The sequence below is a fragment of the Artibeus jamaicensis genome, unplaced genomic scaffold (assembly GCF_021234435.1).
Source record: "Artibeus jamaicensis isolate MK-2021 breed Jamaican fruit bat unplaced genomic scaffold, CSHL_Jam_final contig_469, whole genome shotgun sequence".
Lineage (NCBI taxonomy): Eukaryota > Metazoa > Chordata > Mammalia > Chiroptera > Phyllostomidae > Artibeus > Artibeus jamaicensis.
Genome location: NW_026521847.1, coordinates 3,426,344 through 3,447,188, shown reverse-complemented (window position 1 = coordinate 3,447,188; position 20,845 = coordinate 3,426,344). Strand labels below are relative to the sequence as shown.

The window sequence follows — 20,845 nt, the reverse complement described above, 5'->3', positions numbered from 1 at the left end:
TTGCTGGATAATTCTGTGGCACAGTGATTTTTTTTTTTTCTTTTTTGGGGATGTGTTAAGATACTTGAAAATAGTTTTATCCTTTCAGGGGTTGCTTTTAAACTTTGTTCAACAGAACCAATGCAGAATTAGTTGAGGTCTAACTTTACACACTACCGGGGCAAGAACTCACTGAAAATTCTATCAGATGCCCTACGATGAGGTTTTTCCACTCTGGCTGGTGGAAACAGGAATGGTCAAGGGCTTGGGTAAGCTCTCCCTAATCCTTTTATGTAGCTTCTATATGCACATGTGCTAACCAGTGCTCAGTGGAAAGCTAGAGAGACCCTAAGCACCTCTCTACAGTTCTTTGTGCAGCTCTCCTATTTTGGTATTTTTGCCCTTGCAAATTCCACTGCCATGGGGTGTAAGGGCTGACTCAAGGAAAAGGCAGGAGGAAAACAGGATAGACTGTCATCAGTAAACAGTTCACTCATAACTTCCCTGAAGAAATAAATAGGCAAGGTTATTTTACTTCTTTTAAATCCGTAAGCTTTGAAAAGTGCCCAATTTGAGTCACTGGGTACCTACTGTAATGTCAGATATTGGGATACACGCAGAATCAGACTAATAAGATACACATGTGAAAATAAAACAAACAAAGCATAAAGAACACAGCACAGTAGAGTATACTATTAGGGGTAGGAGTTAAGCTTCCTGGGGGTAGTCTCCCAACTTACTTTTAGAGAATAGGAATTTGTTTCATGGTGTCAAACAAAAACCAAATGCAGACTTGGTAAAGAAACTTTATTTGAAAGAATTATTTCAAAGGGGGTGGGGGACAGCTATTGCAATAGGAAGAATGTGCTGACCATAAGATCTGTGTCTAAAGGGTTAGACAAAAGTTTTTCTTTTATGGTGAGGGGAAAAAAGTAGAAACAGGGTGTTGGGAAGCAGGATGAATGAGAGTAGCATGGTCAGACAGTAGGTCAGACAATATTTGACCCTGAGTCTAGCCTGTTCTCTGGAGGCAGCTGTCAGCTAAAGGTAAGTTGAAATCCAGGAGAGAATCTTAACCAAGATTGGGTAACAAGCATTTTGCTCCAATTGAACATTGGGGAAAAGCAATTCAACTAATCATCTGAGGCAAAGAACTGGTATTTGGAAGGTCTATGTCTGGCCTTGTCATAGGTAATCAATCAACTGGGCATTCATGACTCTTATCTAAGTTGTATGTGAAGGGTGGTTCTTTGCAGTAAGCTGTTTTCCAGAACGCAAAAGATCACAAGACTCACTTAAAATTCAACACTGCCAGGAGAGAGGTTAGGGAACAAAAAAATTGCAGGTGCCAGCCCACTAAGAAGTGACATGCAGGTCTGCAGGCCTTACCACTTACGTGCCTGGGCACAGGCCTCAGGGCTGGCTGGTCAGGGCCATTTCTGGGGTTTGCACTGACAAAGTGCCCAGTTGCGTGTTAGCACCAACTACTGGCCAGCTTATAAAAGTGTGTTGTGTCCCCAAAAGGCCAGCTCAGAGAAGCAGAATTCAGAGAAGGTAGATATTGCTTCAAAGCACTCCTGCTACAGTAGACACTGTCACCTCCCCAGGGCTGCCAAGTCGCTGCTTCATGGAACTGGACAGGAGTGAAAATACTAACTACTGAGAAGCAGAAGGCTGATGCACAGCTACAGGATAGGCTGGGACTCCAAATTTAGAGCCTTACTGACAGGCTTTCAATAATCCCCAGGTGTGGATGCTATTTTCCATTACAATGAGCCTCTACCTCAAAATAAGTTTTTCTTCATGATCTATGCCTATGTGTACCTTTATTTCAGGGAGCAATTCTGTCTTGTCTTTTCCTTAACAACAGCCTTTCTTTCATTCCAGAACAAGAGAAAAAAAGCCCAAAGACATTTTTTCAGAATAAAGGAACGAGCTACTAAAGACTTAAGGGTAATAAGCTACTATTAGGAGAGGAATCCAGCCTCCCAGGAATATCAGAAATGTATCTGGGGGAGAAATAGAGGTCTTTCTCTTAGAGAATATCAACCATCAGGAGCTATGTGCACTGTGGCTTCCTAAGGCGGTGATGGCCTTCAGGTGATCTAGAGGATCAACACACTGCAGGTTCCCTCTGTTGAATGCACCTGAGATAAATAGGAGCAGGTAACACTGCAAACTGCTTCAAGCCCTTCCCTCTGCCTGGACCACACCCTATCCCCAGCTACTGGGGCCTATCCCCTGTCAACACTTCAGTGCCAAGTAGCAAGTCTCTTCTCGTCACCCCAGTAGCTCCCTCAGAATGGGCTCCACCTCACTGACTGCTACAAAGTGTGGACTTGATGTGGGGCTGTCATACAGTCATGACACATGCCTATGACAAAGGAAGGGCATCTATAATGAAAAGTGGTTACTGTCCATTAGTTTATTCAGGAAAACAGTAGGATAAATACACCTTAAATATTACAAATTTTATACAGGAATGACCAACCACTGCCAAACAAGTTTGAAAAGTGGTCTGAGAAGAGCAAAAAAGTATAGACCCCCCCACTACTTTTTTAAACCCTGGATGATCCATGGAGACAGAAACAAATTCTTAATATATTTTCTTCAACATAGCATCAGGTTGGCCAACGCTGGAGGGAGAACATGATTTGTGTACGTAGCCCCATGGGTGTCATTTCCGAAAGCGCTTGAAAAGGGGGTGTACATGCTTGGTGGAAGCCTTGCTGCGCGCTGAGTGGTACTCCATGTATACAGTGTCATCAGCCCCAGACATGGAGCTCATTGTGCCGAAGCGCCGAGATACCTGTGGGAGACCCAGCCCACTGTTAGTTTCCAAGGGGGAAAGACACTCCTTTTGTAACATTTATAATAAGTTTCATAAATTTTTAAGTTTAACAAATTTTTATGATATTTAAATAACATTTATTAACCACTTACCACGTCTCAGGCATGGTTCTAAGCAGTATACACACTTACATGTATTAATTCATCTAATTCCCACAAACACTGTAATCTCCACTTTATAGAAGAGAAAACTGAAATACAGACAGGGTAAGTAACTTGTATAAGATCATACAGCTCTTAAAGAGACGGGACTTGAACACAGGCAGTCTTGCTTCAGCCTCCCTATATTTCAATGTAATGCTACACGACCTTTCTTAGTGACAATTTTTGAAGAGAATTTTTTATCAGTGAGAGCAGAAGTCCCTCAAAATTTCCCAAGACTCCACACAAGGCTTTGAATCAAGTGGAAAGCCACAAATCCTAGGTTTGAATCTTGTCTTTGCGTCTCATTGGGTGACCTTGGGCACATACTGAATGCCTGCATGTCAATGAAGTCATCTGTTAGATAGGAATAACCATACCTGCCTAGACATAGGTGTCATGAACAGAAACCACTCAAGTCCAGAGTATGTCCCAGAGCCTGGCATCACAGGGACCAAATGGCAACCATACATACAGATAGGCCCTAAAGTAATGCTTGTAACAGCCTGGCCTCAGGGAGCCCACTGTGAGGCAGGACTGACCCAAAGTCGCCCATTATGTGGTCAGACGCAAGGGGTTTCCCTGGGACCTCCATGGACAGCGCCAGAGAGCCAGCCCTCAAACCCCAGATCTGAGGGGAACAAGGTCTCTGGCCGCAGGAAGTTTCCCTCTCCTGGTGATGTTGCTTCTCTCTTTCCTTGTTCTAGTCATTACTCTCCTTTTGGCTCTTATACCAATTTAGTTTCAAAAGCACCAAACTTGCTTCTTTCCTTAGAAGGCTGTTATAGACCACTCTGCCTGGTTTTAGGAATTGTATCTCGATCCCTTGTGGCTAAGGGCCAGGGACGACCTCTGGAATGTGAGCCGCAGAAGATACAGCTTGTCTCTAGTAGCAAATGCTGCCTCCGTTTCCTCTCCCTGCCCCCAGAGCTTGGTCGGAAGTCAATGACAGGTAAGACGCCTCACAGCAGGGGGGCAACCTAAGCCAGACTCCATCACTTGGGAGGCCTTCATGGAAGGACTTGGGGGCTGCAACAAAAAGCAATAGACTCTCGCCCCCCAGCTTTGACATATCCCAAGTCCCCATGTCCTCTGAGAGAAGTGCTTCCTGGCTCTAATCCCCTTAAGCCTGAATGTTGGGGAGAGGTGCAGCTCCTTGCCTTGCTATAGCATGTCCTGGGGAAAAATCACAAAGACTTCCTGATAAACCTGTGAAATCTGCTCTGCTAAGAGTGCTTTCAATCATATGTTAAGGGTTCGAGCAGGAAACCCTAAAACTCTGTTCCTGACAGACTCGGAATCACACTAAGCCCTCAGATTTCTTTGAAATGTTATCTACTGTCTGATCCTTGCCACCCTGTATTCCTGTGTATTAGAACCCAATAAAAGCCCTGGAGGTGGGGGCTCAAGGCCTTTTTTTCCTCGTAGAAACTGGCCACTGCTGGCCTTTGTCTCCCCTGAGGAACTGGCCATCCCTCCTCCCCAAGCAGATCATGTCATATCTCTGTCATATTCATTCTCATTTGTGGCACTCGGGGGAACTTGTGAGAAAGTCACTCCCACAGAAGGCCTGATTAAGAATTCCCCATAATGATACTTTTGTTAATTATGCCATACCTGACACACAGTAGGCATTCAATAAGTATCTGCAGAATAAAAAGCTGAGTATTTTCAGAAAACTAAACTTTTTTCTAAGTAAGTATTGAAACTACAAAATGAGTTAGTTGATCCTCAGATCCATTTTATAGGCTGGAAGGCTCAGCTAGGGACTAGGGAGGAAACCAGAGATGAAGTGACTTGCCCAAGGCCAAGAGTACCAGCCCCAGGCCCTTCACACTCCTTTCTACAGCTACCCTAGTAAGAGCCTGAGGTCATGTCTGCCATCCTAGGCTTCAACATAAAAATACTAATACTTGTATAGCAAGAGACCGATTACAGCCACTGTGGGTTCAGCCATGTAAAACAGCATGTATAGAAGGAAAGATACATACCAACAGCTTAATGGGTTGTTAATATTCTCTTCTCTACAAGTTTTTCAGAAGATTGCATAGACACATACACACAACTGTGAATATGTAAGTCTAAGAACTCGGTCCTTCAGGAGCCTCACACATGCACTCACTGACAGACCTAGGTAGGCCTAGGAGGAATAGAAAATCACCAGGCAAGAAAATGGCACTGGGGGAAACTGTATCGTGGGAACTGCCTGTAGACGCTACCCAGGAAAAAGATGCCTGGATAAGATTGGGGTCTGGGGTCAGCCTGTCCAGTATAACAGGATGCAGCTTTAACTTGAGCCTGACAAGATATATCAAGAACAATGGTCAGCAGAAATGGCACCCAGCAACCAGCTCTTGCTAATCAGACTCTGACAACTTAACCAGTTACCTTTTGAGGGTTTTTGCATTTAAAAACCCTGCCCTAAGGACAACCAAGTGAGTCTTAACCTCCCTTGGTAGCTCTTATTCTCCTTCTTATTCCCCGCTAATAAACCCTGCTCCTTAGCTCGCTGAGTCTGTCTGGTTTCTTGAGCAACTCTTGCCTAACACTCACCTGACTGGATCTGAAACCAGCCTCTCCTGCCACCACCTCTTCCTCAGCATCCAGGTCAGTGGCTGCCAGGACTTTCTGCAAGAGCTGCTGCTGTTCTTCTTTCGTCGAAAATGCCAGCTCTTCCTCCTCCATGCCAGCAAGCTTTGTGATCACCTGTAAGGCCAAAACCAGCAGGCAACACACTCCCTTTGCTTTCCTTCCCCTCACCTTCCCTACTGTCTTCTCTCTGGTTCACTTGCTCTGGTCACCTCCCTTGCCCAGCAGCGTAGGTGGCTAACAGTGGAGAGCTCCTCCGGGTACTCTGGAGACCAGCTTTAGCAGTCACCTTCAATAGGAATGTAATCAATGACTGTAAAGCAGGACAGGTTAAGAAAATTCCACAGAAATCTGCTCCCAACACATAACAGCTAAATGATCCCTTAACAAAAGATCAACAGGGATCTTGGTGATGTTGAAACATCTTGTACCAGGTGACAAAAAGAGACCAGAGACTGAAAGGCACTGTCTACCTGCTGTCCCTGAGAAGGCCTTCAACCTCCTGGCCTGGACCCAAGGTTTCCAGCAGGGGGAACACTTTCAAAACACAAAATGCCAAGAATGGACTTACAAGATTTTTCCTAAAGAGCAAGATGACAGCCTGATGGAGATTTGGTTTTCATTTCTTTGGGGGTAACTTACTACAAGGCCTACCTAGCCCTGCAGTAAGCTTAGACTAATTTATTAGGGAAAAAGCTTAGACTTTTTTCCAATTCTCATAATTTTAATTAAAAGAAAATTCATAAAGCAAGGACCTGGCTGATCCCTTCTGGTGGCCAGATCTGGATTACAGATATGGGATCATTTGAGCAGCTGCAATTTTGAGAAAGAAGAACAAAGTAGGAAGGATCACAATACCTGATACCAAACTGTATTAAAAGGCCACTGTAATCAAAACAGCCTGGCACTGACATCAAAACAGGCACATAGACCAATGGAACAGAACAGAGAGCCCAGAAATCAACCCAACTCTCTACAGTCAATTAATATTTGACAAAGGGGGCAGTAACATAAAATGGAGTAAAGATAGCCTCTTCAACAAATGGTGTTGGGAGAACTGGACAGCTACGTGCAAAAAAATAAACTCGAGCACCAACTTACACCATACACCAAAACAAATTCAAGGTGGACAAAAGACTTTAATATAAGCCGTGACACAATTAAAGTCCTAGAGGAGAACATTGGCAGGAAAATCTCAGATATTTCACGCAGCAACATTTTTACTGATATGTCCCCTAGAGCAAGGGACATAAAGGAAAGAATAAACAAACAGGATCTCATCAAAATTAAGAGTTTCTGCACGGCTAAAGAAAACAGTGTTAAAATAAAAAGACAACCAACTGTATGGGAAAAACATATTTGCCAATGATACCTCAGACAAGGGGTTAATCTCCAAAATATACAATGAACTTACACAACTCCACTCTAAGAAGACAAACAACCCAATTAAAAAGTGGGCGAAGGACTTGAACAGATACTTCTCCAAGGAGGACATAGAGAGGATCCAGAGACACGTGAAAAGATGCTCAATATCGCTAGCTATCAGAGAGATGCAAATTAAAACCACAATGAGATACCACTTTACACCGGTCAGAATGGCCATCATAAACAAAGCAACAAACAACAAGTGTTGGAGAGGGTGTGGAGAAAAGGGGACTCTAGTTCACTGTTGGTGGGATTGCAGACTGGTACAACCACTATGAAAAACAGTATGGAATTTTCTCAGAAAACTAAAAATGCAGCTGCTTTTTGACCCAGTAATTCCACTGATAGGATTATATCCTAAGAACCCTGAAACACCAATCCAAAAGAACCTATGCACCCCAATGTTCATAGCAGCACAATTTACAATAGCCAAGAGCTGGAAGCAACCTAGATGCCCATCACTAAATGAATGGATCCAAAAACTATGGTACATTTATACAATGGAATTCTATGCAGTGGAAAGAAAGAAGGAGCTCCTACCCTTTGCAACAGCATGGATGGAACTGGAAAGCATCATGCTGAGTGAAATAAGCCAGGCGGTAAAAGACAAATACCATATGATCTCACCTTTAACAGGAAGCTAAACAACAAAACAAACAAGCAAGCAAAATATAACCAAAGACACTGAAATAGAGAACAGGCTGACAGTGACCAGAGGGGAAGGAGGAGGGAATTTCAAGGGAAAGGGGGAAGGATTTACAGAAACTAGTAAAAAGGACACATGGACAAAAACTAAGGGGGGTGGAAATGGGAAAGAGGTGAGGTGCACTGGGCGGGGAGGGCTGGGATGGGAGTAAGAGACAGAAAACTGTACTTGAACAACAATTCAATAAATAAATAAAAAAAAATAAAAATAACTGATTTGTAGTACACTGGATGGCTATCATGTCTGTGAGGCCCCCTAAGGCCCAGGCTCACCGGCTAACTATGGGAAGAGCTGTGCAGGCCACCTGGAGTAGTACCCCTTAAGAAAGTTACCCTAGGGTCTCACACTAACATACTGAGGGCCACAGTTTGTGGGTACCTCAAGTCCTGTTAGCCTTATATATTTCCCCACCAACATCTAATGTTTTTTGAATAAGACAACTATAAAATGTTAATAAGCAGATTTTAGCCTCTTGCTTCAAAGCTCCCATTCTTTGACCATTCACTGTAGGAAGCTGGGGGAATGAGGAGATCCTGCACAATGTTTTCCCTCATAGACCCTGCAATTCGGGCAAAGACAAAGGGAGTCTGTGGCAGGCAGGGCCTTCAGTCCCCTAATGCTCCATGTCTGCCTGAGCTCTGTCCCATGCTGGTACTAACCATGGCCCCACTTTTCCTGGAGGCCTGAGTACAAAAAAAGCTGTGGTCCTACTATGACCAGAGACCAAACTGAAACATACCTTAAAGCTGTAACCCTGATCTACCAAGAATCTCTGCCGCTTGGTTGAATAAGCCATTTCCTGTGTGTCTTGAGATACCAGTGAGTAGAAGAAGGCATTGTACTCCTCTGCAACCATTCCTGGGAAGAAGGCAGGAAAAAGAATAACATAGCCATGAGAATGCAGGAACTAAGGTTCCAGGGCTCAGAAGCAAGTAATGCAATGGGAGAGCTTTGAGGTCAGGAGTTGATTGCCCTGATTTTGTATGGGGACTTCATCAAAGTTAAAAACTTTTGTGCTTCAAAGAACACCATCGAAAAAATTGGAAAAAAAACAACACATAATGAGAAAAAATATTTACATAACATATACCTGATAAGAATTTTGTATCTAGGTTATATAAAGAACTATTACAACTCAATAATGAAAACACAAAACTTAATTACAAAAAGGATCCAGGATCAGAATAGACACTTCTCTAAAGAGAATATGCAAATAGTCAATCAGCACTTGAAAAGATGCTCAACACTATTAGTCATCAGGGAAACACAAATCAAAACCACAATGAGATACACACTAATATAGATAAAATTTTTAAGACAGAGTATTACATTTGTTGTCAAGGATGTGGAGATGTTGGAACCCTTGTACATTGCTAGTGAGAACATAAATGGTACAGTCACTTTGTAAACAGCCTGGCAGTTTATTAAAATGTTAACCATAGTAACTACATGACCCAGCAATTCTATTCCTAGATACTTAGCCAAGAGGACTGAAAACATATGTCCACATAAAACTTGCACATAAATTACATAGTATTTTCAGTGAGCCAAAAAAGTAGAAATGGTCCAAATATCCACTTACCAGATTATTTATCAGATGAATAAATAAATAAAATGTAATATGCCCATACACTGGAACATCATTCAGCAATAAAAAAATGAGGAATTACTGGTAATGGGAAAGGATTTCTTTTGAGGGTGATAATATTCTAAATATACATTGTGGTGATAATTATGCAACTTTGTGAATACACTAAAAACCACTGAATTGTACACTTGAAATAGATCAATTGTATGGTATATGAATTATATTTCAATAAAGCTGCTAAAAAAAAACAGCTCAGTGAGAAAACCTGGAATAGAATTAGCACGGAAACTTGGACAGAAAATATTGTAGCCTATAAAACCTGGTCTTTCAGGAATATCTAAACATTTATGTTTAGATATTGGTGACAGTTCAAATGTCAGTAGGTTATGTATTGGTATACTGCTTCTGAAATCAATTGTTTCCTAGTCTTATAAGAACTCATAGATGCAAAGAGGCCAAATATCTACTTCAAATAGTTTTTTCTCTTTTTTCTTTCAGTTTTATTGAGATAAAATTGATATACAGACTATGTAAGTTTAAGGTGCACAGCATGATTTGACTTACATATATTGTAAAATAATTACCACAAAAATTTGGCTAACATCCATCATTTTTTACTGATACAAAAAATGTTTTTCCTTGAGAGAAGAACTTTTAGGATTTACCCTTAGCAATTTTCACATATACTATACAGCAGCATTAACTATGTCCACCTAAAAATAAAAGGCCAAAGTGAGAGGCAATAAGCATTTATTTAAATCGAAAAGGATAACTTTTCAGGAAGCACTGACTCAGGTAGAAGCCCAAATAGTGCTCAGATTAGAAGACTAAAGCAATGAGTGTTTATGAGAAAGAGAAGGGGAACAATTATACCAACAGAAGGAAGACCTTTCTACAGATGCAAATAACATAACACAGGGATGTTAATTCTAAATAACGTTTTCAATATTCAGCCCAGGAGTCATCGTATATGCTTTCTTGTTATCATTGAAAAGTTTTTCGGGATATAAGGTTGCTTTAAAACCGGTCCAAAGGTTATTTTGCCCTGTTTTAACACCCAAAGGTTTAAAAAGACGTGCAAGACAGTTCCTATAGAATGAAAGCTCTAGCTTCATTAAAAGTGGCTCCATTTATATCTTTCTTTTTACAACTATAGTCATCATATTGTACATTACACACACACTCAGTAATTATTTACCTTACAAATGGAAATTTAATCTTTCTGAACACCTTCATCCAATGTCTCTAGTAACCACAAATTTAAACTCTTTTTTTATGAGTTCAGTTTGGGTTTTTTTTATATTTCACACATAAGTGAGATTACATAGTATATGACTTACTTCACTTAGCATAATGCCCTCAAGGTCCATCCATGTTGTTACAAATGGCAGGATTTCCTTCTTATTTTATGGCTAAACAGTCTTCTAATAGATATGCACCACGTTCTCTTTATACATTCATATGTCAAGACACTTAGATTGTTAGCATGTCTTTGCTATTGTAAGTAAGGCCGTAGTTAACTGTGGGTGCAATTTTCTCTCACCTACTGATTTCAGTTCTGTCAGATATATATCTAGAAGTGGAATTACTGGACAATATAGTACTTCTATCTTTAATTTTTTGAGAAATCTTCATACTGTTTCCCATAGTGGCTGTACTAATTTATAACCACACCAATAGCAGGCATAAGGGTTGCCACCTCACCCTTTTTTAAGATTTTATTTATTTTCAGAGAGAGGGGAAGGGAGGGACTAGGAGAGGGAGAGAAACATCAATGTGTGAGAGAAACACACACATTGTGTGTGTGTGTGTGTGTGTGTGTGTGTGTGTGTGTGTGTGTGTGTCAGGGTACACACACATCAATGTGTGATTGATCAGGTGCCTCTTTTATGCATCCCGACCAGGGACTGAACCTGCAACCCAGCCATGTGCCCTAACCATGAATCACCTGTGACCTTTTGCTGTGAGAGACAACACCCAATCAACTGAGCCACATCGGTCAGGGCAAGTCAAATAGTATTTTAAAACAAAGTTCTAAATCTAATTCCAAGGAGTTTTCAAATTGTGTGTGTGTGTATACAATTTCTTTTTTTGCTGAAGAATAAGGAAAGTGACAAATTACTTTCACACATGCTACTCAGGTTATATATGCTTATCAGTTTCATAAAAGCTACAATTTATCCAGCGGAATAAAATCTTTAAAAAAAAAGAAACCTAAGTTGTTGTTTTTTTAACACAGTTTGCATGCAGAGTACCTAAGCCTTTTGCTTCTTCATTCACTGAGCTTCTGACTCCCTTGATGCAAGTAGCCACTTTAGGGCACCACAATTCACAGGTCATAAGGAAGGCATACACTTGTGGCTACTGAAGTTGCTCCCTAAGCCCTCCCCTTACTCCTAACTTAAGGTTCAGGGGACAAGTTCCAGCTCTCACACTTGCACTGGTGGCCCAGCTGTGCTTTCTCCCTTCTATGTCTACATCATGCAGACTGCTGTCTGGATCCTCTTCCTATCTACCAATATAAGAGCTCAGCTTAGAGGGCATCTGTGTGAGTTCCAGGCAGCTGCCATTGAAAACACACACATATCCACCCTCAAGGCATGAAAAATAAGGGCCAAGAAGACTTTGGTCCTGCTTTGGGAGTCCCTCCCTCAAAGTATACGTAGTCCAGCAGCACAAGGTCACCACCACAAACACACCGGCAGCTCCGCCCTACCTTCTTCCTATCCAAGGTAGTTGGAATGGAGAGACCTCCCAGAGAATAAGGGGGAAGACCACCTTTACCTTTTTTGGCTCGCAGCACTCGCCCTAGTCTCTGGGCCTCCTGCCGTCGGGAGCCACCATGAGATGAAATCTGAATGAGAACGTTTGCTTCTGGCAGATCAAATGATGTGTCACCCACCTACAGAAATAAAGCAGCTGTGTGTCTGGGAAGGTTTTTATATATGAGACAGAGAAAAAAAAAATCAACTAGTCTCAAATTTAAATAAGCTCTGTAGGTAATTAAGAAAAACAATCACTGTTCTCTTCTCTCTGTGCCAGGGTGTTTCAGATGTAGGCAGGCCTCTAGGAACTACAGTGAATTCTCCTGAGAGCCATCCTTTAGAAAACAGTCTTCAGTCTTCACCATCTGTCTCAGCCACATTCCCAGTATGGGCAGCTAGGGGCTCAAAGACAAGAGGGCCCTATCAACAGATACTTTCTGTAAGCAATTCTTCTTATTTTTTGTTACACAAATACGTCTGCCTAAAACCATCCACACTCTTAAACAGACACCACTGAGACCAGCTGTACTGTGTCACACATGTGACTTAGTGGTGTCATTTGCCTTCACTGGGCTGGATTCTTAGTCAGGGTAGCTGCCTCAGTTTGGAGCTTCTAACCATCTAAATTCCCACACAGACATCAAAGTTCGGTACTTACAGACTTAGTCATGATCACTTCATAGGTAAATCTCATTTCTTTAGAGCTCTGGGTCTATCCTAATCTGAATGACTGATCTAAATGGTTGGGCCACAGCTCCTAATTGCAAATTAAAACCATCACCAACTTGAGTGTACTTGACTTTGAATTGTGTTTATATTCGCCACCCATCACCAAGGCACAACAGGAGTCAGGACAAAAGCTGCCAGTGATCCACAGGCCTCTCCAATTCCACAAAGAGAATTTCATCCAAATGTCTACTTTTGTCAGAGTAGGTGATGAACTTTTTTCTCTTTTATAAAGAAAATACAAGCTCAGTGGATTGAGCACGGGCCTGTGAACCAAAAGACTGCGGTTCGATTCCCAGTCAGGGCACATGCCTGGGTTGTAGGCCAGTTCCTAGCAGGGGCCAGTTCCCAGCAGGGGACACATGAGAAGCAACCATACATGGATATTTCTCTCCCTCTCTCCTTCCCTTCCCTTCTAAAGATAGATAAATAAAATTTAAAAGAAAAAGAAAGAAAATACAGCTTAAAATTCTGCATCCCAAAAAAGAGGTGGGAAAAACTTGTCAAGCAATAGGACTACACAGGTTATACATAATGAATAAATCCCTATATCTGTTTCTTCTACTACCCAGACATGTGGAAATGAAAACTGACAAATGATGTTCCTTCAACAAATACTAATGCACTGGCCCCCACCCCTAGGCCTTAGGATTGCTGGGACCTCACCATCACCGTGCATGTCACACAGACCTTGGATATGAAGATGGTGTTGATTTTGGGGTTGTGCTTGAAATTCTGGAGAATCTGCATCCTTTCTCCCTGAGATGTAGGACCATAGATATAGGGTCTAGAGAAGAACAAAGCTATATTAGGAAGACCACAGAATCATTCCTCAATTTTCCTGAAAGCACATCAGAGTAGGAGCTCCTGCAAAGTACTCTTTCCCAGGAAGCCCTGTCATTCAAGAGTATCAGGAAAAGAACATAAAAATGAGTGGCAATACACCCTCCCTATTCCTCTTCCAAAACACACACACACTTTATCTCTTCCCCATTGAACTGAGGTTCAAGGTACCATTCTCTTGGAGATCTCCTTTAATTTTTCTTCAGGTTTTGGACTAAGGTCTCTAGCCCTAAGCTTAGTGTCTATACAAAGAGAATCCCCTGGATTTCATGAAGCACAATGGGATAGAAAAGGAAACATTGCTGTCTGGAAACAACTGTTTTCTAATGACACAAACATTCTCCAAGGAAGGGGTAGAAAGGAGCAAAGAGCCACCTCTAGACTTTTTCCTTCTGGCCTCCTGTAACACTATGTTTAAAACCCTTCTATTTAATTCCCAGTTCTCAGCCAAAGGGCACAAGCCTATCTGACAGACTCAGTGGTCATCCATCACCTCCTGTGATCTGGCAATGCCATTCCTGCACTATTCATGGAATGACCTAGTCTCTGTAGCTTTAGTATAGTGGTGATGATGATGATGATGATAACACCAAGAGATATAGGTCCCACCCACACTTAACAGCTGGATACCATGTTGAAAAAAATCCATCCACCCCTGCCAACAGTCCTCAGAACTGTACAAGACAGATTTCATTCTTCCAAGGTACACATAATTGAGGGGCAAGAGTCTGAGGTGACTAAACCCAAGTGTTAATATTCCACCACTCAGGTCCACTAATCATCCCAGGGAGGTGCCCATGGAAGGCAGAAAGCACAATTTTTGATCCTCCACACACTTCCCAACCCTGTGCCACAAAGTGGTAATGGGTGTACCTGCAACAGCAAAACTCTTGCCCATGGGGAAGCTGGGCAGGGCCTGGGACAGAAGAATACTCCAGGTTGATGGCCTCTGGTCACCCCAACCACTGCGAGCCTGTTATACAAGAGTGTTCAGAACACCAAACATATTTTCTATGTGTGCCATGTTGTGAAAAAGGCGGGAAAACACTGCTCTTGATAGCCTGTCTCTCAATACCCAGGTTTTTAGGTGGTTCTTTTTCTCCTTCCTCATCAGAAGAAAACAGTCACAGGATGGTAAACCTGAGTTTCTAAAAATTTATTCTCCTATACAGGAAATGAAACGGAAGGGTGACCGTCCTTCAGAAGAACCCCTACCAGTCTTGCCAGGGACAAGAATCCTCTGAGGTGGATAGTGGTAAGTCCAGGTGACAGAGAGAAAGAGAAGGTTGAGAGGGATAAACAACACTCTTGAGGTCACACAGCTATTAAGAAGAGTTGCTGGGAGTCAGGTCCATCATGTCAGACTCCAAGGCTGTCCTTTCTGCTACCTCACATAACAAATAACCCAAACAGTCTCTCCTGTGAAGTAATTTAGTACACCTATTCCTTTTTTATTAAGACTAGGATAAACCAGAAGCTCGGAGACTCCCCCCATCCCCCAAATCAGTCCTAACCTACTGAATGAAGCAAATGCCCAGGATTCATAGGATCATTTTGAAGCAAGAAACAAGGCAAACAAAAGCATTGCATACATTTAAAGGCCAGATGAACAAAAAAGAAGGTAAGTACAAGTTGAAATGATCTTTCCAGTATCCATAAGAGAACTATGAGCTGTTGCCCTTCATTATGCTAGACAGGCTCAGATTCCACAGTGCCAGGCCAATGAATGTCCCTGACCCAGAAGATGCTCAGGAGGCTGCAACCAAAATATAAGCCTCAGGTGTGTTCAAATGTAGGCATGAGGGAGGACACCTGAAGAAGTCTCCAGGAAGAATGTAGATGGAGTACTGAAATGGTGGGGGGGGTGGTGGTAAGGAAAGGACAGATGTTCAATATGACACAATAAACATAAGCATTGTCTTGTTGCCCTTATCAAGTTGACACTAATGTGACATTAAAGGATTAAGAAGATACAAACAGCCCTGGCTGGTGTGGCTCAATGAGTTGAGTGTCAGCCTGTAAACCAAAAGGTCACTGGTTCGATTCCCAGTCAGGGAACATGCCCGGGTTGTGGCCCAGGTTCCCAGTGGGGAGGTACATGAGAGGCAGCCACACATTGATGTTTCTCTGCCTCCCTTTTTCCCTCCCTTCCCCTTTCTCTAAAAATAAATAAATAAAATCTTAAAATAAAAAGACACAAACCCACAACAACAAAGAGAAAAGAAGAAGTAACAGTAGAGGGTGAACACATTGTGGTAGTCAAGACATAGATGGATGCAGGCATGGTAACAGAGCTGGTAACTAGAGGAAGCAGGTGCCTAAGCCAGCAGGAGGGAAAGTCAATATAATACAAGCCCTCTTCTTTGCAGAACACAGTCACCGGGTGCTTTGAAAGCTGGGTTGTGGGGCAGGACTGCAGACAGAAGGTCTGGCAAAGTATCTGGATGAGGAGCAGTGTGAAGCCCCAGTCCCAGCAGCCAGGCATGCCTCCTCTACCTGGCAGAAACCTGGAGGCTTACTTTCTAGATTTACAAGGAGGCTCTGCACTTAGGAACCTCAGGCAGAGCTAAGGACAAAGGCAAGACTGAAAGTGAAGAATGAAGGGAATCATTCTTCCCCTTCTCCCTCTCCCACCACATGCTGATATACAGGAGACCAGAAGATTCCTCTTTGGAGAAATGTCCTACCCAAGATAAAAGACCTAGAGATACTGCATTTGGCAATCTCTTAATAAAGCACCAGGTTCCCAACTAATCATGCCATGCTGAGGTTCACAGGTGGGCAAACCCACTAAACTATACAGAAAGGCCAATCAGCTTTCTAGTGACTGACTGTTAAACAAGAAAATACAACCAAGGATTACCAAAAATCAGAAGGGCTCCGAAGACAGAGGTGAAATAACAAAAACAATAAAACTTGAAAAAGAGAGAGACAGTGTAAGGAACAGAAGAAAATTTTAAAAGCTTTATGAGCTCCAGAGAAGACAATGCATGAAATAAAAACAGTCAGCAATAAAGAACTGTTGCAAACAAAATCTTCAACAGAAGGGTTAGCAGACAAAAGGAGGAAAAAAGGTAAGAAAATTAGAGAAGTTGTTCAGAACATCCAACATCTTACCAGCAGGGAATTCAAAAAAAAAAAAAAAAAAAAGAAAAAAAGAGAGAGAGAGAAAACAGGAAAAACAGTGAAGTTATAACAAGGAAAAAAACAGAAATTCTCAGAGTTGAAACATGAGTGTCCATATTAAAAGGGTCTAATGAGTGCACATTACAATGAAAGAAAATCACACTAAATATATTGTTTTGAAATCTAAAAAAAATATCCTGAAAGCTTCCTAAGAGAAGGAAACAGATGACTACAAAAGATCACATACAGAGAGGAATCAGAAGGGCATCAGACTTCTGAGTGCTGCACTGGAAGGCCCAACAAGACTGAGTCCTGCCTTTAACATTCTGAGGCCCAGCCTAGCTAATGATCAAGTGTAAGGCTGAGTGAATACATCTGCAAGAACAGTCTTTAAAAATGTTCTTCCTATATACCTTCCATCAGGAACTGCTGGAGGCTGTGCTCATTCAAAATGACTGACCAAGAAAGAGAAGACTAGGAATACAGAAAAGGGCTCCAGCACAGGGAGGGGCACAGGGAAGGATGGCCAGGAGGATCTTCCTGACAGGAGAATTACGGATGAGCAGCATCCCTGGTCCCAGAGTAGAAGAATGAAGTGCCGCTAGGAACCCACCAGGGAAAGAAAGAAAAGAACTAATGTGTCTGACCCTCCTGGGAGCGAGATTATGGTTGCAGGAAGGGTCTGAAGAGCAGCAGTTAAGTATTTTAAAAAAACAAGCAAAAGCAATGGCAAGACAATATTAATGCCAGAAAAAACAAATTACAAGAAAATGTAATCATACTACATATATGCCTTGGTGTGGACAATACATATAGTCCAAATAATTTAACACTGAATACTAACTTAACCTCAAACACACTAGGAGGATGAGGGAGGACAGCAGTGTGTGCAAGAAAGCTAAATCCTAAACTCTTATAGTAGAAAGTTAAAAGGCAATTTCTATAATTAATAATAAAAAACTGCTAGGTAAATTATTACTTAGCAGTATGAAAGTAAATAGAGAAAGAATTGAAAGTGGCTGTCCCTGGAGAACAGGAATTGTTGAGTAGGAAGACACAGAGGGACTGCTATTTTTCATAATAATCAATGTTACTCTGATAAAAATAAAATATTTTCTACACTGAAAAAAGTTATAATTTTAGAAATTTAAGAAATTTAATCTTTCTGTGTCTCAGTTTTATCATCTACAAAATGGGAACAATGAAATGACCTTATATGGCTACAGTGAGGATTAAATCATAGCTTGCTAAAAAGAAGCTAGTCTGCATGCACACTTCCCTCTCCATTCCTACCACCACAAAAGAAATTCAGGCCTGTCTTCAGACAGGGCTTTATCTTCTCTACACTCACAGCACTGTGTGTGTCACTGCAGTAGGCTTTAATCACAGGCATCTGGGTGGGGCTATGGGCTGATGATGACTCTGCTAGGTGTTTTTCCTAAAAAGCTCTTCAATGCCAGGCCATCTGTGGGATGCTGGTCCAATCTGCCTTGCCCTCCTGGTCCCTAGCCTATACAGTCTGACCTTATTACCCACTCCCAGAGTGCTCACTCAGCCTGAAACTCCCGATGTCAACTTTGGAGCCCAGTTCCAAAGCAACATGACTCTAGCCTCTGCTCCCTGGGTTCAGGGTGACCATGTTTCCTTTTCTACACACTCCAACCTTTGACTCCAAGCAGCTGCTCCTGTCTGGCCTGGTTCCTAGAACTGGGGTCACAGAACCAGACCTTGAGATCCTAGCAAGTTTCTGAAAGCTTGAAATACACACACACACACACACACACACACACACACACACACACACACAGGCACCTCTGCACTCTCACAAAGAGAAGATATTCTTACTTGTTCAGCCGAATTGCATACTCCTTTAGGGCAAACACATTATCAGCAAAGACAATAATCTTGTCATTCCTCCTTTCATGAAACTTGATCAGGAACTGGCAAGCTCTGAATTTGTTGGGATTCATGGTATACAGTAAGATTCGCTTCTTGGTTTTGATTGCCACATACTCCCTGTAAAACTCAGGAGACATGGGGCACCAAACCTGAGATACAATAAGAAACAAGAGTCAGTTTGCAAGTTGAAACATCACACAGTTGGAAACTTTTGAAGATCATTTATTTAGCACAATTAACTAAAACAAATCAAAACAAAACCAATGGTATGTCACTTTTATTTCAATATAACTGTAAACAAACACATACACACAAGATTTCATACTTAAGGTTGAACCAGGACACTTGAACACGTTAATCACTACACAAAAATTTTTAAATGTGTTGATATCCAGGGAATTATTTTAACACCAGCTCCAAGTGAAAAGCACCAGACTTTCAACATGTGATACAAGTGATCCCTCTCCCTTAGATCATACTTTCCCTTAAGCTGACACAGAGTAATGCACACACGCTTCCCAGCTCTATTGACTGAGCCTAGAAATGATATCCTAGTAGCAATGAACACACATAATACCCAGATCTTGGCTTGTAAGTTATATTTTCCACTGAAAGGCTCCATGGAGAATGGCTGATTCCAGGGCTAGAGCAAGTACCAGAACAAGTTCCAGATGAATCAGAAATATATTGCTGAGTGGCCATGATGGAGGTATAAGTAGATACACTTTGCCTCTTCACACAACCAAAAGAACAACAACAAATTTAAAAGCAAAAAATAACCAGAACTGCCAGAAAATCAAACTGTATGGAAGTCTGATAACCAAGGAGTTAATGAAGAAACATTCATTCAGACCAGTAGGAGAGGTGGAGGTGGGCAGCCAAAGTGAAAAGGATGCCTGGAAAGGCAGCATCTGGAAGACCAGGGTGGGCAAGGTGGAGGCTCAAGGACCAGGGGAGGTAGCAGCTAACTGAGTGGGCAGTCCCACAATTGCACACGGATAAACCAGGAAGAACAACTGGGGAGCAAGACAGACCCTGCAACCCAGGGTTCCAGCATGGGGAAATGAAGTCTCAAAACCTCTGAATGAGAAAAACTATGGGGGTTGAGGTCGCAGGAGAACCTTCCAGCCTCAGAGGAGAGTTTGTTGAAGAGACCCAGGGTCCTAGAACATACACAAACCCACCTGCCCAGTGATTCCTGGGCCCAAATCACTTGTGTGAAGCTGGGAAAGTGACTGAAGGTTGACGGAGAGCTGAGCAAGTGGCATTGTTCCCTCTCGCACCCCTCCCCAACATACAGTGCCACAATGAAACGATGTAGGTTGCCCTGCCCTGGTGAAAACCTAAAGCTCTTCCCCTCACTATGTAACAGGCATGCTGAGACCAAAAAAAAAAAAAAAAAAAAAATGTGTATGGCCCAAATGAAAGAACAGATCAAAGCTCCAGAAAAAAATACAACTAAGTGATGAAAAGATAGCCAACCTTTCAGATGCAGAGTTCAAAACACTGGTAATCAGGATGCTCACAGAAATGGTTGAGTATGATAGCAAAATACAGGAAATGAAGTCTCTGAGAAGTGAAAGAAAGGAAAATATACAGGAAACCAACAGTGAAGGGAAGGAAACCGGGACTCAAATCAACAATTTAGAGCAGAAGAAAGAAATAAACATTTAACCACAACAGAATAAAGAAACAAGCACCAAAACAATGAGAAGTGGCTTAGGATCCTCCAAGACAACTTTAAATGTTCCAATATCTGAATCATAGGGGTACCAGAAAAGAGGAAAAGGAAGAAAAGGAAAACTTATTTGAAATAATGAAGGAGAACTTCCCCAATCTGGACAAGGAAGTAGACTTCCAGGAAGTCCAAGAAACTCAGAGAGTCCCAAAGAAATTGGACCCAAGGACGTACACACCAAGGTACAACATAATTAAGTTTAAGATAAAGGTAAGGAGAGAACATTAAAAGCAGCAAGAGAAAAGAGAGTTACCTACAAAGGAATTCCCATAAGACTATCAGCTGATTTCTAAAAAGAAACCTTGCAGGCAAGAAGGGGCTAGATAGATTCGAAGTCATGAAAGACAAGGACCTAAGTCCAAGATTGCTCTATCCAGTAAAGCTAGCATTTAGAATGGAAGGGCAGATAAAGAGCTCCTGGATAAGGTCAAGTTAAAGGAGTTTATCACCAAAAAGCCCTTATTATATAA

At 42.0% G+C, this 20,845-nt stretch overlaps 1 protein-coding gene across 2 annotated transcripts in view; it reads right to left on the bottom strand.

Moving 5' to 3' along the window:
- Positions 1-2,381: 2,381 nt before the first annotated feature.
- The window catches only part of ERCC3 (ERCC excision repair 3, TFIIH core complex helicase subunit), a 37,242-nt gene continuing 18,778 nt past the window's right edge, over positions 2,382-20,845 (bottom strand). The window contains exons 10-15 of one of the 2 annotated variants that reach the window (XM_037139850.2): positions 18,584-18,786; positions 13,460-13,556; positions 12,063-12,180; positions 8,430-8,548; positions 5,524-5,676; positions 2,382-2,788 (exon numbers count right to left, since the gene is read on the bottom strand). In XM_037139850.2, coding sequence (XP_036995745.2) covers positions 2,657-2,788; positions 5,524-5,676; positions 8,430-8,548; positions 12,063-12,180; positions 13,460-13,556; positions 18,584-18,786 — 822 coding nt within the window. In that variant the 3' untranslated portion in view covers positions 2,382-2,656. The other variant, XM_053667469.1, reaches the window with a different exon arrangement.